The sequence below is a fragment of the Trachypithecus francoisi genome, unplaced genomic scaffold, assembly GCF_009764315.1.
Source record: "Trachypithecus francoisi isolate TF-2019V2 unplaced genomic scaffold, Tfra_2.0 Lachesis_group1, whole genome shotgun sequence".
NCBI lineage: Eukaryota > Metazoa > Chordata > Mammalia > Primates > Cercopithecidae > Trachypithecus > Trachypithecus francoisi.
In genome coordinates, this window is record NW_022681454.1 from 106216688 (window position 1) to 106239053 (window position 22366).

At 38.8% G+C, this 22366-nt stretch overlaps 1 protein-coding gene across 1 annotated transcript in view; it reads left to right on the forward strand.

The window, feature by feature from the left end:
- MCUB (mitochondrial calcium uniporter dominant negative subunit beta) overlaps window positions 1–22366 on the forward strand; it is a 114423-nt gene that overhangs the window by 83750 nt on the left and 8307 nt on the right. Inside the window, exons 2-4 of the mRNA XM_033214972.1 lie at window positions 5945–6020; window positions 7153–7323; window positions 11200–11304. Coding sequence (XP_033070863.1) covers window positions 5945–6020; window positions 7153–7323; window positions 11200–11304 — 352 coding nt within the window. The remainder of the gene's footprint in view (window positions 1–5944; window positions 6021–7152; window positions 7324–11199; window positions 11305–22366) is intronic.

Sequence of the window (22366 nt, forward strand, 5' to 3'; positions counted from 1 at the left end):
TGTAAATGCAGCCTAGCTGAGAGGAAGCTGGTTGAGAAGTTACAGTAGGTGGAAGTTATTGTTGGCTACTAGCCAAATTTGTATGTATTACTTCTGTTTCTGTTCTGTATTAGCCAAATGCCATTCGTATCCTGTTTCTGTTCTGTTTCAGTCATGTTGTGGATTAACTACTCTTCTTGGACTATCCAAACCAGAAGAAAAAATTTATTTTCACAGTGATGATTCATGTAGTACCTGAGACTGAAATATTAATTAAGATAACTGCCTAGTCTGTGCTACAAAATGCAGTTTTTGTTAGGGAGATACATAGATCTAGAGGCAAGTAAGAGTTCATCAAAAAAGAGCTCCTATATAGCAGTTTGATTTTTTTTTTTTTTTTGTACAGAGAAGCAAAAAAAAAAAAAATCATTAAAGCTTGAAGCTCAGTGTGAGGTTCTACAAAAGATCATGATGCACCACAGGATGTAGAACTAATGAACCCAAAGACAAGCTTCAAAACAAAACAACTATGTAGCTGAGGAGTGTATAAAGCAGCCTAACCCCAAAAGCACCATTTTTCTTGCCTCACGCAAGAATTTCTTGTTTCTGTGGAGTGCAGAAGTACTCTATATTAAGTGACACAGAAAACAACATTTAAAATGATGGAGTTTCTATTCATTTTATGCATATATTTTACCAATTTCCTTGTTCAGAATTTCTCATGCATTCTTATTCCTTGTTCCTGTTACATTTTGTTCACTACAGCTTAGAGTAGTGTCTTCAATGAAAGCCTACGAGTAGTTAAACTCTCAGTCTGTTATAAATCCAACAACTTCTGTCCTTCTGAGAGTTTAATCTGTTTACATTTATTGTGATTTCAGACAAATGTGGATATCTGTGTACCACCTTACTCTGTGCATTCTGTTCATCCTGATTTTCCTTTGCTCATTTTCTTTCTCCTTTCTTGTCTTCTCGTAATTTGGCTAAATTTTTTTTATACTCTTTTATCTCTATTGGTTTAGAAGTACACACTTTGATTCTCTCTTCATTTAGTTTTACATCCTGTGGTGTGTAAGCTTTCTTTGATTTCCTTTTGCCTACAAAATGCTTTTAGTAAATGTGTTTTAGTCTCTCAGTCTCAATTTTGTTCAAAATGGTAGCTTATCTGGCTATAGAATTCGAGGTTGGTTGTTATTTCCCCTCAGAACTTTGAAGATATTCCTTTGCCTCTAATCTCTATGAATTCACCTTATGTAAATTTAATTGTTTTCCTTTGTAGGCAACCTCTTTTTTTTCAGGTGTTGTAAGAATTTTTTGTTTCTGGGGTTCTGCAGTTTCATCACATTGTGTCAGGGACAGAGTTAATTTCATTTTTCCTGCTTTGGACTCATTTATTTATTATGATTTTTTAAAATAAAAATAGAAATATGGTTTCACCCTGTTGCCCAGGCTAGTCTTGAACCCCTGGGCTCAAGTAATCTTCCCACCTCAGCCTTCCAAAGTGTTGGGATTACACGCATGAGCTACTATGTCCAGCTAGGACTCATACTTCTTAAATCTAAGAATTCATCCTGAGAATCCTTAGATTTGAGAGGCGGGGGGGGGGGGGGGGCGGAGCGGAGGGGGCTGATTTGGGGAATCTGAACCCAGGTGTGGTATAGAGGGGCAGCCCAGCTAACTGGATTAAATGAAAAAGCAACAGCTTTGGTTCATACCATTTGTTTGTTCAAAACTATCAAATCCCCCTTGATACAAAATGGTAGGCTTCCCAAGATGGGTTTAAGGTGAGGTGTAAACTAAAACAAAGACCTGAGTTTTGGTGAGTCATTCTTGAAATTCAGCTCTGCATGTGTGATGGGTTTGTGTAAGATTTTCAGAATTTTAATAATAACCCTCTGAAAAGGGTTGTTGCAGGGTATGGTAGTTTCTCTCTTTTTTTTTTTTTTTTTTTTTGAGACGGAGTCTCGCTCTGTCGCCCAGGCTGGAGTGCGGTGGCCGGATCTCAGCTCACTGCAAGCTCCGCCTCCCAGGTTCACGCCATTCTCCTGCCTCGGCCTCCCAAGTAGCTGGGACTACAGGCGCAGGCCACCTCGCCCAGCTAGTTTTTTGTATATTTTAGTAGAGACCGGGTTTCACCGTGTTAGCCAGGATGGTCTCGATCTTCTGACCTCGTGATCCGCCCGTCTTGGCCTCCCAAAGTGCTGGGATTACAGGCTTGAGCCACCGCGCCCGGCGGTAGTTTCTCTTTTAAGCTTTACTAACATGTCTGAGGATTGTCAATATTCTTGGGGTTTCTAAATAAAAACTTGTACAGGAGTTTCTTTGCTTTAAAAAAATTTTTTATTTTCAATTTCCCAAGTAACCATAGTTTCCTACTGGCATGCAAAAAAGGTTTAATATTTGACTCTTTGTTATTAATCACTTATCTCTGTACATGGTAATTTTGATGTTTTTCTAAACCTATTGTTTTTGAATTATTAATTTTTTTACGCTGGCCTACCAGTCTCTCAGAATTGTATGATTTTGAAACAGTCTCAAATATACAGAAAGTTGTGGCCACAGTAGGAAGACTATTTTGTTTGTGAACTATTTGAGAATACATTGCGAATCTGATGCCAGTTTCCCTGAAACATAGGACCATTCTCTAACTTAACGACAAATAACCATCAAAATCGGAAAATTAATGTTAATACATTACCACCTCATTAAAATCTTGCCAATTTTTCCAATAATGTTCTTTATTGACAGAAGTTCAGAATCACAGTTTAATTTAGTTGTCATGTCTCCTCCACTCTGGATCAGTACAACATTCTTTGACATTCATGATTTGACTCTTTTAAAGATTACAGTTATTTTGTAGAATGCCTCTGGGTTTGTCTGGTATTTCCTTGTGATTTGCTTCGGATTATATAGCATCTTTGTTGGAAATATCTCAAAAGTGTCCCATGTATTCTCACTGCATGATTTCAACTTGCCCCATTACTGATAATATTACTTTTGATCATTTAAGATGGTGTCTGCCAGGCTTCTTCCCTTTGAAGTTATTATTTTTCCTTTGGATTGATGCTTTTGTGCGAAGGCATTTTAAAACTGTGTAAATATCTCATTCCTTATTAAACTTTAGATTTATTCACTTCATTATGTCAGAATACACTCATGGTTTCCTATCTTCTTCAATGGATTATAATTTATTACTATCATTATTTAATGCTAAAATTTGTTCCAGATTTGACCATAGGGATGCCCTTCGACCTGCCTTCTGGGTTCTTTTGATAAGTCTCCCATCATCCATTGAGTACTTCCTTGCTTTCTAGTACAGCAAGATGCTCTAGGTTCATTTTGTCCTTATCCATATCCAGCCCTAGAATTAGCCATTTCTCCAAGGAGCCTTGCTTCCTCTTAGGTAAGCATAGTATTTGGTGCCAAGATCTAGATGCTAGATGTTTATTATTAGGAGTGTCACTGCTCATAGTCTCTCTCAGAAAGAGAGAATGTATGTATACATATATATGTCAGTATAAAAACATAAATATGTAAAATTTACATTTCTATACTTATATACACACGTACATTAAACATCTGCATCTTTTAAAATTTTTATATTTAATTTTATTTAATTATATTTCTTTATACTTTTACATATTAAAAACCATGAATTCACACCAGTACTTCCAGCTCCAATCTAACACTACAGGGTTTATTCTAGTCCCTTTCCATAATTGTACTTCCATTCTTGGAGAAGATAAATCTGGCTTCCATTATTCTTGATACATTTTTTTTCTTCTGCATGTGACAGTCTCTCATATCCACTACCACTCCTTCCCCTGCAGAGATGGCTTTCTTACCCCAATTGGGCTCCAACTTTTTTTTTTGAGCCTGTTTCCCATGCAGAGGCCCTTTCCATCCCATTCGGGTTATGACACTCACACTAATTGCCCTCCACTGTTTAGAAACCCTCCTCACCACCCTTCTGTAGGCCAGAAGTTAAAGTTCAAGGTGTTGGCTCAGTTGTTTTCTTCTGAAACCTTCTCCTTGGCTTGTACATGGCTGTTTTGTACATGGTTGTCTTCTCCCTGTGTCCTCACACAGTCTTTCCTCTGGGTGTGCATGTCTGTTCAAATCACCTCTTCTTGTAAAGACACCAGTTATGTCGGATTGGGGCCTACACTAATGATCTCATTTTAACTTAATAACCTCTTTAAAGTATAGTCACATTCTGAGGTACTAGTCTTAATGTAAAAGATGATGTTGTGTTGACATTTATTGCCTATGTTGTGTTTAATACTAAAATACGTATTTGAATGTTTTGTTTCACTTATTGATGAGATTCTTTTAATTTTGAGCATAATGGAGCCTCATTTGGGTCAGTGGCATCTTTATTTTTTAAAACAGTGAACACAGTTTTAACCACTGATTATTTTAATAGTGTACCCTCAAATCCTGAAAAATTTTAAAATGCAGTTTATAAAAGAATTATTCTTTGCACAATTACTGGCAAACTTATTGTTAATAAACTACTGTAAGGTGATGCATTAAAAAATCTGGATCAGTATGATACAGCCACCATGTTGTGACTTTGGTACTAATTTCTCTGGTGCAAGTCCTTTTGAGTTCCAAATGCCTATGAACCTATTCCCCAATGCCCATTCTTTCTACTCCCACAATATCTTTGTTCACACACTGCACCATGATATTATTAGGTCTTCATTAAGCACCAATGCAATTGTGTAAACACAAACACCAATGCAAGCCCACAAAACATGTTCCATGGTGAGGTGGCCATTCAGATGTTGTGGACTTAGCACTGCTGTCCAATAGAACTTTCTGTGATGATAGAAATATTCTATTCCTGCGCTTTTGCTTTTCAGTGAGATAGTAGGCATAGGGAGCTTTTGAGCACTTGAAATGTGGCAAAGGTGACTGAGGTTCTGAATGTTTGTGTACATAATTTTTTTGTGGTTGCTGTTTATACGAGATAGGGTCTCACTATGTCGACCAGGCTGGTCTTGAACTCCTGAGCTCAAGCAGTCCTCCTGCTTCAGCCTCCCAAAGTTCTAGGATTATAGGCATGAGCCATCGTATCCCGCCTGTACATAATTTTAACTAATTTAAATAACCACATTTAACAAGTGTCTACCATATTGGACAGCACAGATCTAGAGCAGTGTTTTTCAAACTCTAATGTACATGTGAATCACCTGAGGATCTTGTTAAAATGCAGACTGGAATTCAGTAAGTCTGGTCTGAATCTGTGATTCTGCATTTTTTTTTTTTAAAGACGGAGTTTTGTTCTTGTTGCCCAGGCTGGAGTGCAATGACGGGATCTTGGCTTACCACATCCTCCGCCTCCCGGGTTCAAGCGATTCTCCTGCCTCAGCCTTGCGAGTAGCTGGGATTACAGGCATGCTCCACCAAGCCTGGCTACTTTTGTATTTTTAGTGGAGACAGGGTTTCTCCATGTTGGTCAGGCTGGTCTCGAACTCCCGACCTCAGGTGATTCGCCTGCCTTGGCCTCCCAAAGTCCTGGAATTACATGCCTGAGCCACCGTGCCCGGCCTGATTCTGCATTATTAATTAGCGGCAAGATGCTTCTGGTCTGGGGACCGCATATTGAGAAGCATGTATCTAGACTAGATACATCCATTTGTTTTAGATTATTACCTGAAAGGAAATACTGAAAGTAAAAATTCTCACAGAACTCTAGGATTTTCAGGTGGCCTCATACCCCAATTTGGGGATCCCATCCTAGTGTGCTACTGCTATAGCATACACAGTAGCAGGCAAGCATACAGCCAGGAAGGTTCAGGGAGCTTGCCAAGGGCTCACCCTGGGGATGCATGACAAGTAGAGTTTTTCATTGTGCTTTTCATATAGTATTAAAAAGAATCTTACAGTAAAATAAAGACACTTATTTCATCTTTCCCACTCTTTTATAAAAAAACAAATTAATCTTTCCTTCTTGTAGGTTTTGTACGTGAAGCTGCGTGGAAATGTGAAATACTACCAGTCTCACCATTATAGTACCGTGGTGCCACCTGATGGTAAGCTTTCTTATTTATTTGATTCATATGTTAATTGTTTCCCTTTCTTCCAAATAAAGAGCTGAGCAGAATAGACTTTTGAGCAGAATAGAGTTTTGAGCAGTATAGACTTTTCTTACACTATCCTCATCCCACCCCACCCTGATTGGGTTCACTTCCACCTTTTTGTGCTCCCATAATAGAGCTGCTGCCTTTTGTCAGATTCCCACCTCAGCAATCAGAGGACTTAGAGAAGATAAGAAATAGTTGGGTGGGCGTGGTGGCCTGTAATCCCAGCACTTTGGGAAGCCAAGGCAGGCACATCCCTTCAACTCAGGAGTTTGGGACCAGCCTGGCCAACAAAGCAAAACCCCATCTCTACAAAAAATACAAAAATTAGCCAGGCGTGGTGGCATATGCCTATAGTCCCAGCTACCCAAGAGGCTGAGGTAGGAAGATTGCTTGAGCCCAGGAGGTAGAGGCTGCGTGAGCCATGATCGTGCCACTCCAGTTTGGGCAACAGGGTGAGAGACCCTGTCTCAAAAAGAAAAAAAAAAACAACAAGAAATAGTTTCTGTTTTCAAGAAAACTAGAACTTAAGTGTTTACCTGGGAAGACTTTTTTCTTTTTCATTTCATCAGAGTCTAGCTCTGTCACTCAGGCTGGAGTGCAGTAGCATGATCTTGGCTCACTGCAAATTCTGCTTCCCAGGCTGAAGCCATCGTCCCAGCTCAGCTTCTTAAGTAACTGCAACTACAGGCATACACCACCATACCAGACTAATTTTTGTATATTTTGTAGAGATGGGGTTTTGCCGTGTTGCCCAGACAACTCTCAAACTTGTGGCCTGAGGCAGCCCACCCATCTGAGCCTCCCAAAGTCCTGGGATTACAGGCATGAGGCACCATGCCGGCCACCTGGGAAGACTTTAAGTAGATAACAGTGTGGTACATGCTACACTAAAATGTTATAGAATGGTAGGGAATATGTAAACTGTAGTATCATGAAGGCATTACTGGAGCAATACAAATTTTTATAGGACTTCAGAGGTGTGTGAATTTCATGTTTGAGCATTCCTTCCAGAATTCTTGTATTTATGGCTTTTTTTTAAAGTAAATTTTACCCATTTATCTTTTCTTTTTTTCCTTAACAGAAATAACAGTTAATTATAGACATGGCCTTCCCTTGGTAACACTTACTTTGCCATCTAGAAAAGAACGTTGTCAATTTGTAGTCAAACCAATGTTGTCAACAGTTGGTTCATTCCTTCAGGACCTACAAAATGAAGATAAGGGCATCAAAACTGCAGCCATCTTCACAGCAGGTAGATATGTATATAATTTTACAGCTTTGTCCCAGGGTTTCTGTCTCTCCTGAACTCTTGTTTGGTTCTTTACTTTTCTAGAAGGAAGTACATTGTTTAATTCATTAGATAACAAATGGTTGGTCTTTATTCTTTCATTTTTATGCATCAACACTATTTAAAAAACTGTTTTGGCCTGGCGTGGTGGCTCATGCCTGTAATCCCAGCACTTTTGGGAAGCCGAGTCAGGCGGATCACCTGAGGTCAGGAGTTTGAGACCAGCCTAACCAACATGGAGAAACCCTGTCTCTACTAAAAATACAAAATTAGCCACCAGTGGTGGTGCATACCTGTAATCTCAGCTACTTGGGAGGGAGGCAGGAGAATTGCTTAAACCCAGGAGGCAGAGGTTGCAGTGAGCTGTGATTGCACCATTGCACTCCAGCCTGGGCAGCAAGAGCGAAACTGCATCCCAAGAAAAAAAAAAAAACTGTTTTAACTTCATTGAATGAAAAATTAATGGAATAAATTTAATGTAAATTTCAGTTACTTATTTTATAAACGTAGCCTTAAAGGTTTTTCATGAGAAAATCTTAGTGGCACAGGCATTAGTGTGCAATTCTCAGCAAAATTTGAATAATTAGAAAACAAAGTACAGTTTTAATTATTAAAATAAGCCAGTGAATAATTAAAGTACACAAAACATGTATTCACCACTGTTATAAAGCAATTACAGTCTAGTATATTGTTTGGCAGAATTAGTTCTTAGGAAGAATATACATTTTTTTAAAAACCAGAAGTCTGTCATCATTTAGACATTTAAAATGTAGAATACAGCTTTTATGTTCTCATAGTCTAAAATGGTCTTAGACCAACTGCTTCTAAATAGAATAAAGAATTATTTACCCTATCCCACTATAGCAGCTGCAAATGTAGATAAATTAATTTGCATTATTTTATGATGATATTAAATATTTAGAATAAAGTTATTTAACTTCATGATACCACTGCAGTTTTGAAAGGGAAATAAACATACTTTTTCCCTATCCAAGTTCCAAATTAATTAAAGGATAGATAGAGAAGTTGGAAAATGGAGATTAATTGATTCATTCAGCAAATATTTATTGAGCACCTAATATATGTCAGGCACTGTTCTGTATGCTAGAGGTAGTGCAAAGAACAAAAGGGATAAAAACTCCTGCCTTTATGGAACTTATATTTAGGAGGAGAAAAAAGATAAATTATGTATTATGTTAAATAATAAATGTTATGAAGAAAAATAAAGCAGAGTGTGGAAGATGTGTGTGGGCAGGAGTGGGCTTGATAAGATTACGTTTGCGCAAAGACCTGGGGGAAATGAGGGAGGAAGTCATGTAGAGGGAGGAGAGCTCTGGGCCCCACGCAGTGGCTCACACCTGTAATCCCAACACTTTGGGAGGCTGAGGTGGGTGGATCACCTGAGGTCAGGGGTTTGAAACTAGCCTGGCCAACATAGTAAAACCCCTTCTCTGCTAACAAGACAAAAATTGGCCAGGTGTTGTGTTGCGTATCTGTAATCCCAGCTACTCAGGAGGCAGAGGCAGGAGAATAGCTTGAATATGGGAGGCGGAGGTTGCAGTGGTCCAAGGTGGCACCACTGCACTCCAGCCTGGGTAACAGTGAGACTGCATTGAGGTGGAAGCCTACTAGACAGTGGCCACAAAGGAGGGAGCTGGGAGAAAGGAGGAGTTCTGAGAGGTGAGGAAGGGCAGATCAGGAAAGGCTTATTGTAGGTTGTTGTTAGGACTATAGATTTAGCTGGAAAGGGTGCTTTCTTCCTGCTAAAACATGGATCAGAGAATAAGGTTTTTTAGCCCTATGGCACAATGGGCTTCCTAATATTTCATCCTTGAACTAGACAGACATTCCCCCAAGGCACAGGAACGCTGGAATGTCCGTGGGCGTTTCCCACAGGAGCAGGGCCCGCCTCTCTGAGCTTCTAGGGAGGGGCAGGCAGACGCAAACCTGGAAGTCAGAAGGGGTTGGACTGAGCAGCGCTTGCCTAGTGGTAAGTGCTCAATTAGTGTTGAAGTGAATTAAACAAGAGAGGTTAAAACAAAAATAAAGTTAGTAGCTTTGAAACAGCACAAAGAGAATAGAAGTCTTAGAGGAAAGGGACTCTTTGGACTGAGTGCAAACATCCTATCGGGGGTTTAAATTGATACCCAAGAATACATGAAAAATTTAACACTGTATCACTAGTGCTTAAAAATGTTTCACGTCAGTCTTTTGCTATTCATACCTTTGTATAAAGGATAATGTAGTATTTCAACTGAGAAATCATATTCAGTGGATGTCTTTTTATAGTAAGATTTTAAATAGCTGGTTTAAAGTCATTTACATGTAAATTTTTAAATGACACTTGGAAAGATAAAGCGATTGGTGTGTTGCTGATTTTTTTTTTTTTCTTTAAGAGACTCTGTGGGTGGAATTTGCCTGCATTTAATTTGGGCTTGAAAAGAGTGTTCTAAGCTTGTCAAGTTTTGCCCATTGTGTGGGTTGAATTATTTGGCAATTTTTTGGAAAATGATCTCACTGCAACTGATGAACAGCAACCCAAACAGCCAAATTCTAGGAACAGACGCAGGTGCAGACTTGATTTGCAGTCTTCTAGAACAAAAGAACTATAGGGAGGCAGACAGGAGGCAGCAGCCAGTTTCTTCGGAATGTTACTAGTGTTAGTCCTGTCATCACACATATTAATGTAGCTAAAATAGCTCTGGTTGAATGTAACCAAATGAATGGCAGGCCAGGATTTGAAAATACACATCCAGCATTTTCCTGGACTTAATTTCATGTAATTATATGTGAACTATTCTGAAGGGAAAATGATAGAAAAAGAAACCTCTACCCAGCACCAGTTTTTTGCTTATTGTTCAGTGAGTTTGCTTTCTTAACACCTGGATTACATTAAAGTTTGGTTCAAAAATATAACAAAAACTAGGCTCTAGGAGAGGCTGTGCAAAGCACATTATGGTTAAATTTTTTCAAGCCTTTTTTTTTTCCTGAAATACTCCTAGAATATTTGAAATTACTTTTAGAATCTCTCCTGCCTCTCCCCCCTCCACAAAATAAACCATGCAATGCAAATTTATTTCTTAGGCATAATTAACTTTCATTATTGCCCTCGCCTCCTTGAGAGTTTGCCTCTTCACTTTTTTCAAGCTTGAAAGGGAGATGAGCCCATGCGGTGATAGCTTGTGGTGCTATTTAGCTGCTAAATTTTTAACCACCACAAATCAGTTACCTCTAATAATTAAAGAGAAAGGCAGGCTTTTAAGTAGTTACACCCTTATGCCTGCATGTGCCAGTCAGAAGCTTGGCTCTGAGCAGCAGAATGGACTCTGGCTAAACAGAGGAGTATGTCAACAGGCTGTCATGCTGGAAGTGACAGAAGACAGGCTCAGAAGAGGGCAGGACTAAGAGAAGACAGGAGCAGAGACCAGGTTAGCCCAGGAACCACCTGATGGGCTCTGCTGCCTACATTCCACCCCACCCCCAACACTGTCACCCGCCACTGCTCTGGCCTTACTGTGAAGGGTTTCCACCTCCCCTGAACCTTTGCATGGCCCTCCGCAGATGCAGTTTCAGCAAGGGTATTACCTGGATTCCAGCACAGCTGACAAGGTGGGAGAGGGAGTGCCTGCCTATTCCATTTTGTCCAAGGAAATGGGAGGTAGAGCAACAAAGGAGGATTCCCCTCAATGAGAAATGGGTTTGGGTTTGGGGACACCCCCCAAAAAGTAAATGTCCGCTATTATATTGTACAGACCTGGGTTAGTAATTTTCTGTATGTTGGAAAATTGTTCTTACTGTTCTAAAACAAAGACATACTCTTGCATGATGTTTCTCTTTCAGATGGCAACAAGATTTCAGCTTCCACCTTGATGGATATTTTGCTAATGAATGATTTTAAACTTGTCATTAATAAAATAGCATATGATGTACAGTGTCCAACGAGAGGTAAGAAACACAGCTATCCAGCTATTACTATTTTTTTTTTTAGATGCATTCTGACTTGCTCTGTTGCCCAGGCTGAAGTACTGTGGCGTCATCATAGCTCACTGTAACCTGAAACTCCCGGGATCAAACAGTCCTCCCACCTCAGCCTCCAGAGTAGCTGGGACCGCCCTCATGCACCACCATGCCTGGTTAATTTTTTAACATGTTTTTAGGGATTGAGTCTTCCTATGTTGCCCAGGCTGTTATCTTCACTGTTACCTTTAGCTGTGAGGGTTTTAGAGGGAGCACAGTTTATGTTAAGAATCCTTTAAATTTATCAGATGACCAAGAAGCCTTTGGAAAACCAGTGCTTAAGCTTTTCCAGCAGGGGTATAAGTGATCACCTACCGTTGCCTAGCAGGGCTTTTAGTCCCATATACTCTTTTTAGACTTTCAAGATTTTACTTTAGGATCTTAAATGCTTAATCCGATATTATTGGGTTAAGAGAGAGGTAGACCTGAAAATCAAGAATTCAAGTATATATGGTTGTATGGCTCTTAAATCTTTTAAAAAAAAATTGTATTATTTAAAGCAGTTTTAGGTTCAAAGCAAAATCGAGCAGAATGTACAGAGAGTTCCCGTATGCTCTCTGCACCCCACGTCCCTTACTGTCAATATCCCACACCAGACTGGTATATTTGTTAAAATTGGTGAACACACGGACACATCATTGTCACCCAAAGTCCATAATTTACATTACGGTTTACTCTTGGTGGTGTACATTCTGTGGATTGTGACAAATGTAGAACTACATGTGTTCATCATTAATGTATATAATGTAAATAATTATCTTGTTTTTATTAATCTTTCTTAAATGTATATATAGCTTACATTTATATTAATATTTAACATTAAAAGTGTCTTGGGTCTTTCTTTAGAAGTTTGGTGATGTTTTTATGACCAGAAATATGCTGTAAGAACCTAACTCTTGCTTATATCAATTAGCCTATGGTAAAATTGGTTTCCTTATAGTCGTTTCATTTAAAGTTGCAGTTTTCAAGAACCTGACTATGACATTAAGAATTATACAGAATAGGGGCCGGGCGCGGTGGCTCAAGCCTGTAATCCCAGCACTTTGGGAGGCCGAGACGGGCGGATCACGAGGTCAGGAGATCGAGACCATCCTGGCTAATACGGTGAAACCCTGTCTCTACTTAAAAATACAAAAAACTAGCCGGGCGACGAGGCAGGTGCCTGTAGTCCCAGCTACTCGGGAGGCTGAGGCAGGAGAATGGCGTAAACCCGGGAGGCGGAGCTTGCAGTGAGCTGAGATCTGGCCACTGCACTCCAGCCTGGGTGGCAGAGCAAGACTCCGTCTCAAACAAAAAAAAAAAAAAAAAAAAGAATTATACAGAATAGGGCCAGGCAAACTCTACCAAACTCTACCAAAATTCAAGGATGCTGAAGGCCCTGATATAAAATGTTATATGTGCATATAACCTACATACTCCCTTCATATACTTTAAATCTCTAGATTACTTATAATACCCAAGACAGTGTAAATGCTGTGTAAATGGTTGTTATACTATATTCTTTTTTCATTCATTTTGTTGTTGTTGTATTGTTAATTTTTATTGCATTTTTTTTCCAAATATTTTCAATCCATGGTTGGTTGAGTTCACGGATGCAGAACCCACAAATAAGAAGGGCCAATTGTATAGCCTTTTCAGATTCACTTCTTTCTTTTTGGCGGAGGTGGGGGCGCATGGGAGTAGGGCCAGGGACATGAGAGAGCTAGGGAAGAGAAAATAGGATATTTAAGAAAGGGAATACAACAGGGAAAATACTAAACAGTGGGAGAGAGGAGTGAAAAAAGCGGGAGAAAAAAGCGGGAGTGAAAAAAGTGGGAAGAAAAAAAGGAGAAAGGCAAGAGGGGAAAGAAGAAGGGGGAAAGGGGGAGAGAGGAAAGAGAAGAAAAGGGAGTGATAAAGGGAGGAGATAAGAGGCAGTAGTAAAGAAGAAAGTGAAGAGGAAGGCCAGATTGGCTTATTTCACTTAGTGATACGCATTTAAGTTTCTTTCATGTGTTTTCAGAGCTTGTTAGCTCATTTCCTTTTAGGGCTGAATAATAGTTCGTTATCTGTATGTACCACAGTTTATTCATTCACCTACTGAAGGACATCTGAGATACTTCCAAGTTTTGGCAATTATGAATGAAGCTGCTATAAACACACATGTGCAGGTTTTTGTTTGCACATAGATTTTCAAATCATTTGGTTAAATACCCAGGAGCAGGATTGCTGGCATATATTGTAATAGTGTTTAGTTTTGTGTAAAACTGTCAAGCTGTCTTCCAAAGTGACTGTACCATTTTGTGTTCCCACCAGCAGTGAATGAGAATTCCTGTTGCCCCATATCCTTGCCAGCAATTGGTGATATCAGTGATTTGGGTGTGATTTTCACCATTGTAGTAGGTGTGTAGTCATTGTTTTTAATTTGCAGTTTCTTAATGACATATGATGTTGAGCATCTCTTCATATGCCTATTTGCCATCTAAGTCTTCTTTGTTGAGGTGTCTTTTCAGATCTTTGCCCATTTTGTGACCAGGTTGTTCATTTTCTTTTGAGTTATTTGTATGTTTGGGATAACAGTCTTGTATCAGGTAGGTCTTTTGCAAATATTTTCTCCCAGGCTATGACTTGCTTTCTCATTGTCTTTCACAAGTGGAGGAAATTGCCCTGTGTTCCTGGTTTGCTGAGAGTCTTCGTTGTGAATTGGTTTTGGATTTTGTCAAATGCTTTTTCTGTGTATTGATACGATCATGTGATTTTTCTTCCTTAGTCTGTTGATGTGATGGATTCCATGAATTCATATGCAAGTGTTGAGCCTTGCATACCTGGATAAATCCCACTTAGATGTGGTGTAGCAGTCTTTTTAGACATTGTTGTATTTTATTTGCTATTATTTTGCTGAGGATTTTTGTGTCTATATTCACAAGAGATGTTGGTCTGTGGTTTTGTTTTCTTACAGTGTTTTTGTCTGGTTTTAGTATTAAGGTAATGCTGGCCTCATAGAATGAGTTAGGAAGTATTCCCTCTGCTTCTGTCTTCTGAAAGAGATTGTAGAGAATTAATATAGTTTCTTCCTTTGATGTTTGGTAGAATTCACCAAGGAAATCTATCTGGACTTGGTCCTTTCTGTTTTGGAAGTTTATTAGTTATTGATTCAACTGCTTAATAGGTATAGGCTTATGCAGATTGTCTATTTATTTTTGTGTGAGTTTTGACAGATTGTGCCTTTCAGAGAATTAATCTATTTTATCTAGGTTATTGAATTTGTGGGCATAGAGTTGTTCATAGTATTTCTTTATTTTCCTTTTAATGTCCATGGGATCTGTAGTTAAATCCCCTCATTTCATTTCTAACATGAATAACTTGTTGCCTCTCTTGTTTTTCTTGATTAACCTGGCTAGAAGTTTATCAATTTAATTGATTTTTTTCCAAAGAACTAGCTTTTAACATCATTGATTTTTCTCTATGGATTTTCTGTTCTCGATCTCATTGGTTTCTACTCTAATATTTATTATTTCTTTTCTTTTGCTTGCTTTTCATTTCATTTGCCCCTCTTTCTCTAGTTTCTTAAAGTATAAGTTTAGATTTTTAAATTTTAGATATTTATTCTTTCCTATTATATGTATTCAGTGCTATAGATTCCCCTCTGAGCATTGCTTTCAGTGCCTTCCATAAATTTTGATAAGTTGTATTTTCATTTATTTTAAAATATTTTAAATTTGTTTCTTGTGATTTCTTCTTTGACCCATGTGTTAGAAGTACATTATTTAATATCTAAGTATTTTGGAATTTTCCAGCTATCTTTGGGTTATTGATTTTTATTTTAATTCCACTGAGATCCAAAAGCATACATTGTATTTTTCTTTTTTTACATTTACTCATGTGAGTTTTATAGCCTTCAATGTGATCTCTCTTGATGAGATGTTCCATGTGAACTTGAGAATGTGTATTTTGCTGTTTTTGGATAGTCTATAGATGTCACATTTATCTCAGTTGATTGATGGTGCTATTGAGTTCAACTGTATACCTCCTGATTTTCTGCTCGGCAGATCTGTCCATTTCTAACAGAGGAATGTTGAAGTCTGCAACTGTAAACGTGAATTCATCTGTTGCTTCTTGTAGTTCTATTAGTTTTTGTTTTGCCTCATGTACTTTGATGCTGTGTTAGGAGCATACACATTAAGAATTGTTACGTCTTCTTGGAGAGTTGGCCTTTTATTATTATGTAATGTCACCCTTTACTCCTGGTAGCTTTCCTTGCTCTAATGTCTGTTTTGTCTGAAATTAATATAGCTATTTCAGCTTTCTTTTTATTAGTGTTAGCATTGTATATCTTTCTTCATCCCTTTGCTTTTCATCTATATGTGTCTTCATATTTAAAGTGGGTTTCTTATAGACAGTACATAGTTGGATCTGGCTTTTTGATCCACTCTGACAAGCTCTATCTTTTGATTGGTTCATTTAGGCCATTGACATTCAAATTGATTACTGATATACATAATATCTACCGTATTTGCTACTGTTTTCTATTTGTTGCCATTGTTGTTTTTTTTTTCCTGTTTTTGTCTTCCACATTTTTTCTGCCTTTTTTGGTTTTTAATTGAGCATTCTGTATATTTCATTTTCTCTCCTTTTCCAGCATATTATTTATACTTCTTTTTTTAGTGGTTGCCTAAGAGTTTGCGATATACATTTACAACTATTGCAAGTTCAGTTTCAAATAACATTATACTGCTTCACGGCTGTGCAAATACCTTATAATAAAAAAAAAAATCCCAATTCCTCCCTCATGCCCCTTGTCTCATGGCTGTCATTCATTTCCGTGATTCATAAGCATAGGTATACCAAGCATACATAGTCAAAACCAGTGTTAGCATTATTCTTTTGAACTGACTGTTATCTTAGTAGATCAATTAAAAATAATACAAATAAAGGTTTTTATTTTACCTCTACTGTTCCCTCTCTGATTCTCTTTCTTTCTGTAGAACTAAATTTCCAACCTATATCATCTTGCTTTTCTCTGAAGAACTTCTGTTAATATTTCTTGCAAGGCAGGCCTGCTAGCAACAAATTCACTAAATTTTGTTTGAAAATATCTTTGTTTCTCCTTTACTTTTGAAGAATAATTTCACAGGGTACCAAATTTTAGGCCTTTTTTTTTTTTTTCCTCTCAACACTAAATATTTTATCCCACTTCCTGATTGCATGATTTCAGAGAAGTCAGGTTTAATTTTTTTTCTCTGCTATAGCTAAGGGTTCCCCCCTGTCCCTGGCTTCTTTAAGAATTATTTTCTTTATCTTTGATTTTCTGCACTTTGAAAACGATATACCTGTGTGTAGTTTTCTCTTGGCATTTGTCCTGCTTGGTGTTCTCTGAGCTTCCTGGATCTGTGGTTTGCTATCTGACATTAGTTTCGGGGGAATTCTCAGTCTTTAATCAAATAATTCTTCTGTTCCTTCCTTTCTTCTCCTTCTAGTATTTTCATTACATACATGTTATTCCTTTTGTAGTTGTCCTAAAGTTCTTGGACATTCTGTTCTGGTTATAAAGTCTTTTTTCTCTTTGCTTACCAGTTTTGAAAGTTTCTAATGAAATATCCTTAAGTTCAGAGATTCTTTCTTCAGCTGTGTTTCATCTACTAACAAGCCCATTAAAGGCATTCTTCCTTTCCATTACAATGCTTTTGATCTCTAGCATTTTATTTGGATTCTTTCTTAGAATTTCCATCTGTCTTCTTACATTACCCATCTGTTCTTGCATGTTATCTACTTTTTCTAGTAGATTCCTTAGCATATTATTTGTAGTTATTTCAAGTTGCTAGTCTGATAATTCCAACGTTCCTGCCATGTCTGGCTTTCGTTCTGATGCTTATTCTGTCTGTTCAAACTGTGTTTTTTGCCTTTTAGTAAGTCTTGTAATTTTGTGTTAAAAGCTGGATATGATATACTGGATAAAGGGAACTGCAGTAAATAAGCCTTTTATAATATAGTGATAAAGTAAGGTATGGAGGGGAAGTGTTCTATAGTCCTATGATTAAGGCGAGTAGGTCTCAGTCTTTCAGTGAGCCTGTACCCCTGGACTGTGAACTTCACAAGTGCTTCTCAGCCCTTCCCCCACCCTCCACCACCTTAGGTGGGATACGATGGTTACAGGGTGCTGAAGTTGGGTTTTTCTTTTCCCCTAGGTTAACTAAGCTCTAATGAAATCCCAATCGGTTAGGCTCTGGGAAAATAATTTACCTTGTGGACAGTCCTTGTTAAGAATAACAGAATTTGGCCAGGCGCGGTGGCTCACGCCTTTAATCCTCGCACTTTGGGAGGCCGAGGGAGAGGGGATCACTAGGTCAGGAGTTCGAGATCAGCCTGCCAACATGGTGAAACCTGTCTCTACTAAAAATAAAAAAATTAGCTGGGCATGGTGGCAGGCGCCTGTAATCGCAGCTACTCGGGGGGCTGAGGCAGGAGAATCACTTGAACCCGGGAGGCGGAAGCTGCAGTGAGCCAAGATCATGTCACTGAACTCCAGCCTGGGCAACAGAGTAAGACTCCATCTCACAAAAAAAAAAAAAAAAGAAAGAAAGAACAGAATTCTCTGGCATATTTCAAAATGACTACTTTTCCTTTCCTGCTGCCAGAAGAAGGAGATTTTTCTTCAGTTTTCACTGTGAGTACCTAGTAGAACTCCCAGAAGTGAAACTCACAAAAGGGTGGGAATGCCCCCACCTGTGGGACTCCCTGGAGTGTTTTCAAGAGTTGTCCAGGCTGAGCCTCCAGCAGTTTGTCAGTTACAGTTCAGGTTTTCCTACCCTGGTACTGATTCTTGGCAGATTTCTGCTCATGAGTCTCTGCTTCGTTAGGTTGTCATTGTCTGTATTTATCTATCTCTTCAATTTTGGGGACAGCAATTTTCCCTCTAACCTTAGTTTTCTTACGCATCTAAGAAGAGTTGTTGATTTTCATTGTACTCAGCCATTTATTACTTGTTAGGATGGAGTGACAACTTTTGAGTTTTTTATGTGAGACAGGAAACTGGAAGTCTTAACTCTTTCTTAAAGAGAGCTTTTATTCATCTCAAACTGTCATTTTGGCCATTAGCAATATTCTTTTGGACAATTCTTAGCCATTATTAGTTCAAATATTGCTGCTTTTCCTTTCTCTCTTTTTCCTTCTTCTGGTAGTCCCATTATGCCTAAGTTACACTTGTGCAATTGTCCCACAGTTCTTAAATATTTTGTTAGGTGTTTTTTGTTTTTTTTTTTCCATTCTTTTTTCTCCTTGACTTTCAGTTTGAGAAGTTTCTGTTGGCATACCCTCAAGCTGACTGATTCTTTCCTCCCCAGTGTCTAGGCTACTGATGAGCCCATCAAACGCATTGTTCATTTCTGTTACAGTGGTTTCTATTTCTAGCAATTCCTTTTGGTTCTTTCTAAGTTTCTAGCTCTCCATTTACATTACTCATCTGTTCTTGCATATGGTACACTCGTTCCATTAGAGCCTTTAATCATAGTTGCTTTACTATCCTACTCGGATAATTCCAAAATTTCTGCCATATCAGAGCCTGGTTCTGATGCTTGTCTTGTCCCTTCACACTGTGGCTGTTGTTTTTTTCTTTGCCTTTTAGCTTGTCTTTAAATTTTTTGCTGAAAGCTAGACATGAGGTATCAGGCAATAGAAACTGAGCTGAATAGGTCTTTAGTGTGAGGTTTTATGTGGCTAGGAGTTAGATGTTTAATGTTTGCTGTAGCTGTAGGTATCAGGCTTTCCTCTAGTGTCCTTATTTTTGTTTCGCCTGATGTTTTGGGGTTTCCCTATAAATTATTTCTCAAATAGAATCTGTGCCTTTTATAAAACTGGAGACCTGTTAATGTAGTGGTAAGATATTGAGGAGAGGAATCATTCTATAATCTGTTGGGTTTTTTGTTGTTGTTGTTTTGTTTTGTTTTGTTTTGTTTTTGAGGCAGACTCTCACTCTGTCACCCAGCCTGGAGTGCAGTGGTGTGATCTCAGCTTACTGCAAACTCTGCCTCCTGGGTTCACGCCACTCTCCTGCCACCCGCCACCACGCCCGGCTAATTTTTTGTATTTTCAGTAGAGACAGGGTTTCACCGTGTTAGCCAGGACGGTCTCGATCTCCTGACCTCGTGATACACCCGCCTCGGCCTCCCAAAGTGCTGGGATTACAGGCGTGAGCCACTGTGCCCAGCCTAATCTTATTATTAAATGTATATCTTTTTCACTGGGCCTGTGTCTCTAGACCGTAATCTTTACAAGAGTTTAGCCTCTTTTATTCTCCTGTATGAGGCAGTAAGGCTAGAGGAATCTGTAGTTGACTAATTGCCCTTTCTCCAAGTCAGATAAGACTCTGGTAAAGTAGTTTCCCACTTATGGAGGACATGTGCTCAGGGCTATTTCAGAATGGTTATTTTTCCTTTTCTCCTGCCCAAAGCAAAGAGAGTATTTTTCTCTGATCTCTGATCTTCACTGTGAGAACCTGGTAAGGTTCCAGGAGATAAAACTCATGAAAGTGTGGGAGTTTTTCCTTCAATGCTAGTTCACACTGAGTGTCCAGCAATTCACCAATTACAGTTTAAGAATTCCAGCTAGTTTTGGCTTCTGAGGCGTCTTCTCCCAGTAAGCTATAATTATACACTGTTAAGGGTAGGAAGAAGAAATTAATAAGTCTATGCCTTAATAAATTGATGATAAAATAAATAGATCAACAAATAATAGAAGGCTCTTACTTATAGTGAGGTGCTGAGCATCTACTGGTAAATGTGGGAGAGTTTCTGGAGGTGGAAAATCATCATTTTGCAGCCAAATTCTAGGTGAGGCAAGAGCCATCAACAGGGAGGGAATTTAAGTAAGAAATTGCTTTTTAAAAAAGTCCTCCAGCTTGAAGCAGCTCCAGCTAGCCATATAGTGTACAGTTTGAACACCAGTGACTCCTCTGTCTGTCACTTACTCCCTCTCCCCCGTTTGTTGTAAGTACTTTCTTACTTTTTGGTATAGAAATATGATCCAGGTTGATCTTGTACCAACTATTGTGTCCTGTCACTTTTATCAGCCATTTCTCTGAGGACCCCTCAAATAAAAATAATTTTTAAAAATTTTAATTGTATATTTGAACATTATATGGGATTTTCAAATACAAAGAAGAATAAAGAAATTAAAATGAATCACTTATTTCAACACTTACTTTCTTCCATTTTGAATTCTCTTTTAACATCAGAGCAGTATTTAACTTCAAAGAGAGGGTGACAGAAATTGAAAAATATAGAATTGGAAATCCCTGTTAAGATATTACACAACTTTCATGTCCAGTGAGTTCCTAACTCCCCAGAAGGTCTTCCACTTGCTGTTCTTTGGGTTGCATATATGAACAAACAAGTGGAAAAAGATGTTTACAGGCCATCCCATTGCTCTACATGACCTTCCTAAACCTTCAAACCACCACATGGACCATAAGCCTTAGGTCTAAGTGGGATAAAGCACAACCTCCCCACTCCTGCCTGCTCATTAGAAAACCCCGCTTGCTGCCTGCAAGGGCTGTTTGTTGGAATTGAACTCCTAGGGCAGAAGCCTCCCTGGAGATGGGAGGTCAGTGAGCCCAGGTTTCCCTGGAACCTCAGCTTATGAAAACTGTATCAGACTTGCCAAGTCTCAGAGGGTGAAGTAAACAGGGACACAGCAGGTATAGTTGGAAGGAAAACAATGGCAGAGGAATCATACTGGATTAACTGAAAATGAAATTTATAAAATTACAAATTTGGAGTTTTCAAAAAAGTTATTTAAACTCCATTTAACTAAAATATTCCTCTAATACATTGCAAATTTGGATTTCAAAATTTGGGGTATGAAAATTAAGTTCACACGGAAGACACATGTACAAAAAAGCTTCTGAAGAAAAGGAAAATAATAATTCTCTCTCATTTTTGGCCTTTATTAGGAGATGCCACAGACAAATATTATGAATCAGTTTAGGTTGGTAGTGTAACACATGAATTCTGTAGTGGCAGCCAAGGGCACTCATTGTTGAACTCAGATAAACATTTCATGCCACTTGACAAAGACTCTCACCTTGACTAAACTTCAGTCAGGTTCCTCAGAACCTTCTTCTCAACTAGGCGTTAACCATGGCCTATAAAAACTGTAAACTCTCAGCACAAATGTTGTCAACACTGCCCCCCTCACACCACACACACTAAGAGACTTGAACGAACATTTGCATAGTTTCTAATAGCTCAAGGCCACATTGTTTGGATGACAACTCCGCTTCTCTTAGAATGCCTGTCTGAGAAAGCTCAGTACCATCTGGAAAATTTACTGTTTATTCCAGCCAAAACCTGGTGATAGGTCAATAAGCCATAGAACCTCATCTGTAGAGCAATGCTCTACTTTGAGTATGTTCCCCAAAGTTGATGTGTTGGAAACTTGATCCCCAGTGTTGTAGTGTTGGGATGTGAGGCATATTGGGAGGTGTTTGGCTCACAGGGGCACTGCCCTAATGAATAGATTAATGCCATTTTCACTGGAGAGGTTATCATGGCAGTAGGTTCCTTATAAAAGGATGAGTTTGGCCTCTTCTTGTGCTGTTGTGCATACACACTTGCTTTCTCTCTGCCTCCCTTTTGCCATGGGATGATGCAGCAAGAAGGTTCTCACCGATATGTCAACACCTTGGTCTTGGACTTCTCAGACTCCAGAACTGTGAGGAAGTAAAATTTTGTTCTTTGTAAGTTGCCCAGTCTGTGATATTCTGCTGTTGCAGCAGAAAATAGACTAAGACAGAAAATTGGTACCAGGAGTGGGGCTATAAGAATATCTGAAAAGGTGGAAGTGGCTTTGGAATTTGGTAATGGGGAAAGGCTGGAAGAGTTTGGAAGAGCAGACTAGAAAAAGCCTATACTGCCATGAACAGAGTGTTAAGGACAATTCTGGTGAGGGCTCGGAAGAGAATAGCTGTAGGAAGTCTGAACGTTTTTAGAGATTTACTTAAGTGGTCATGATCAGA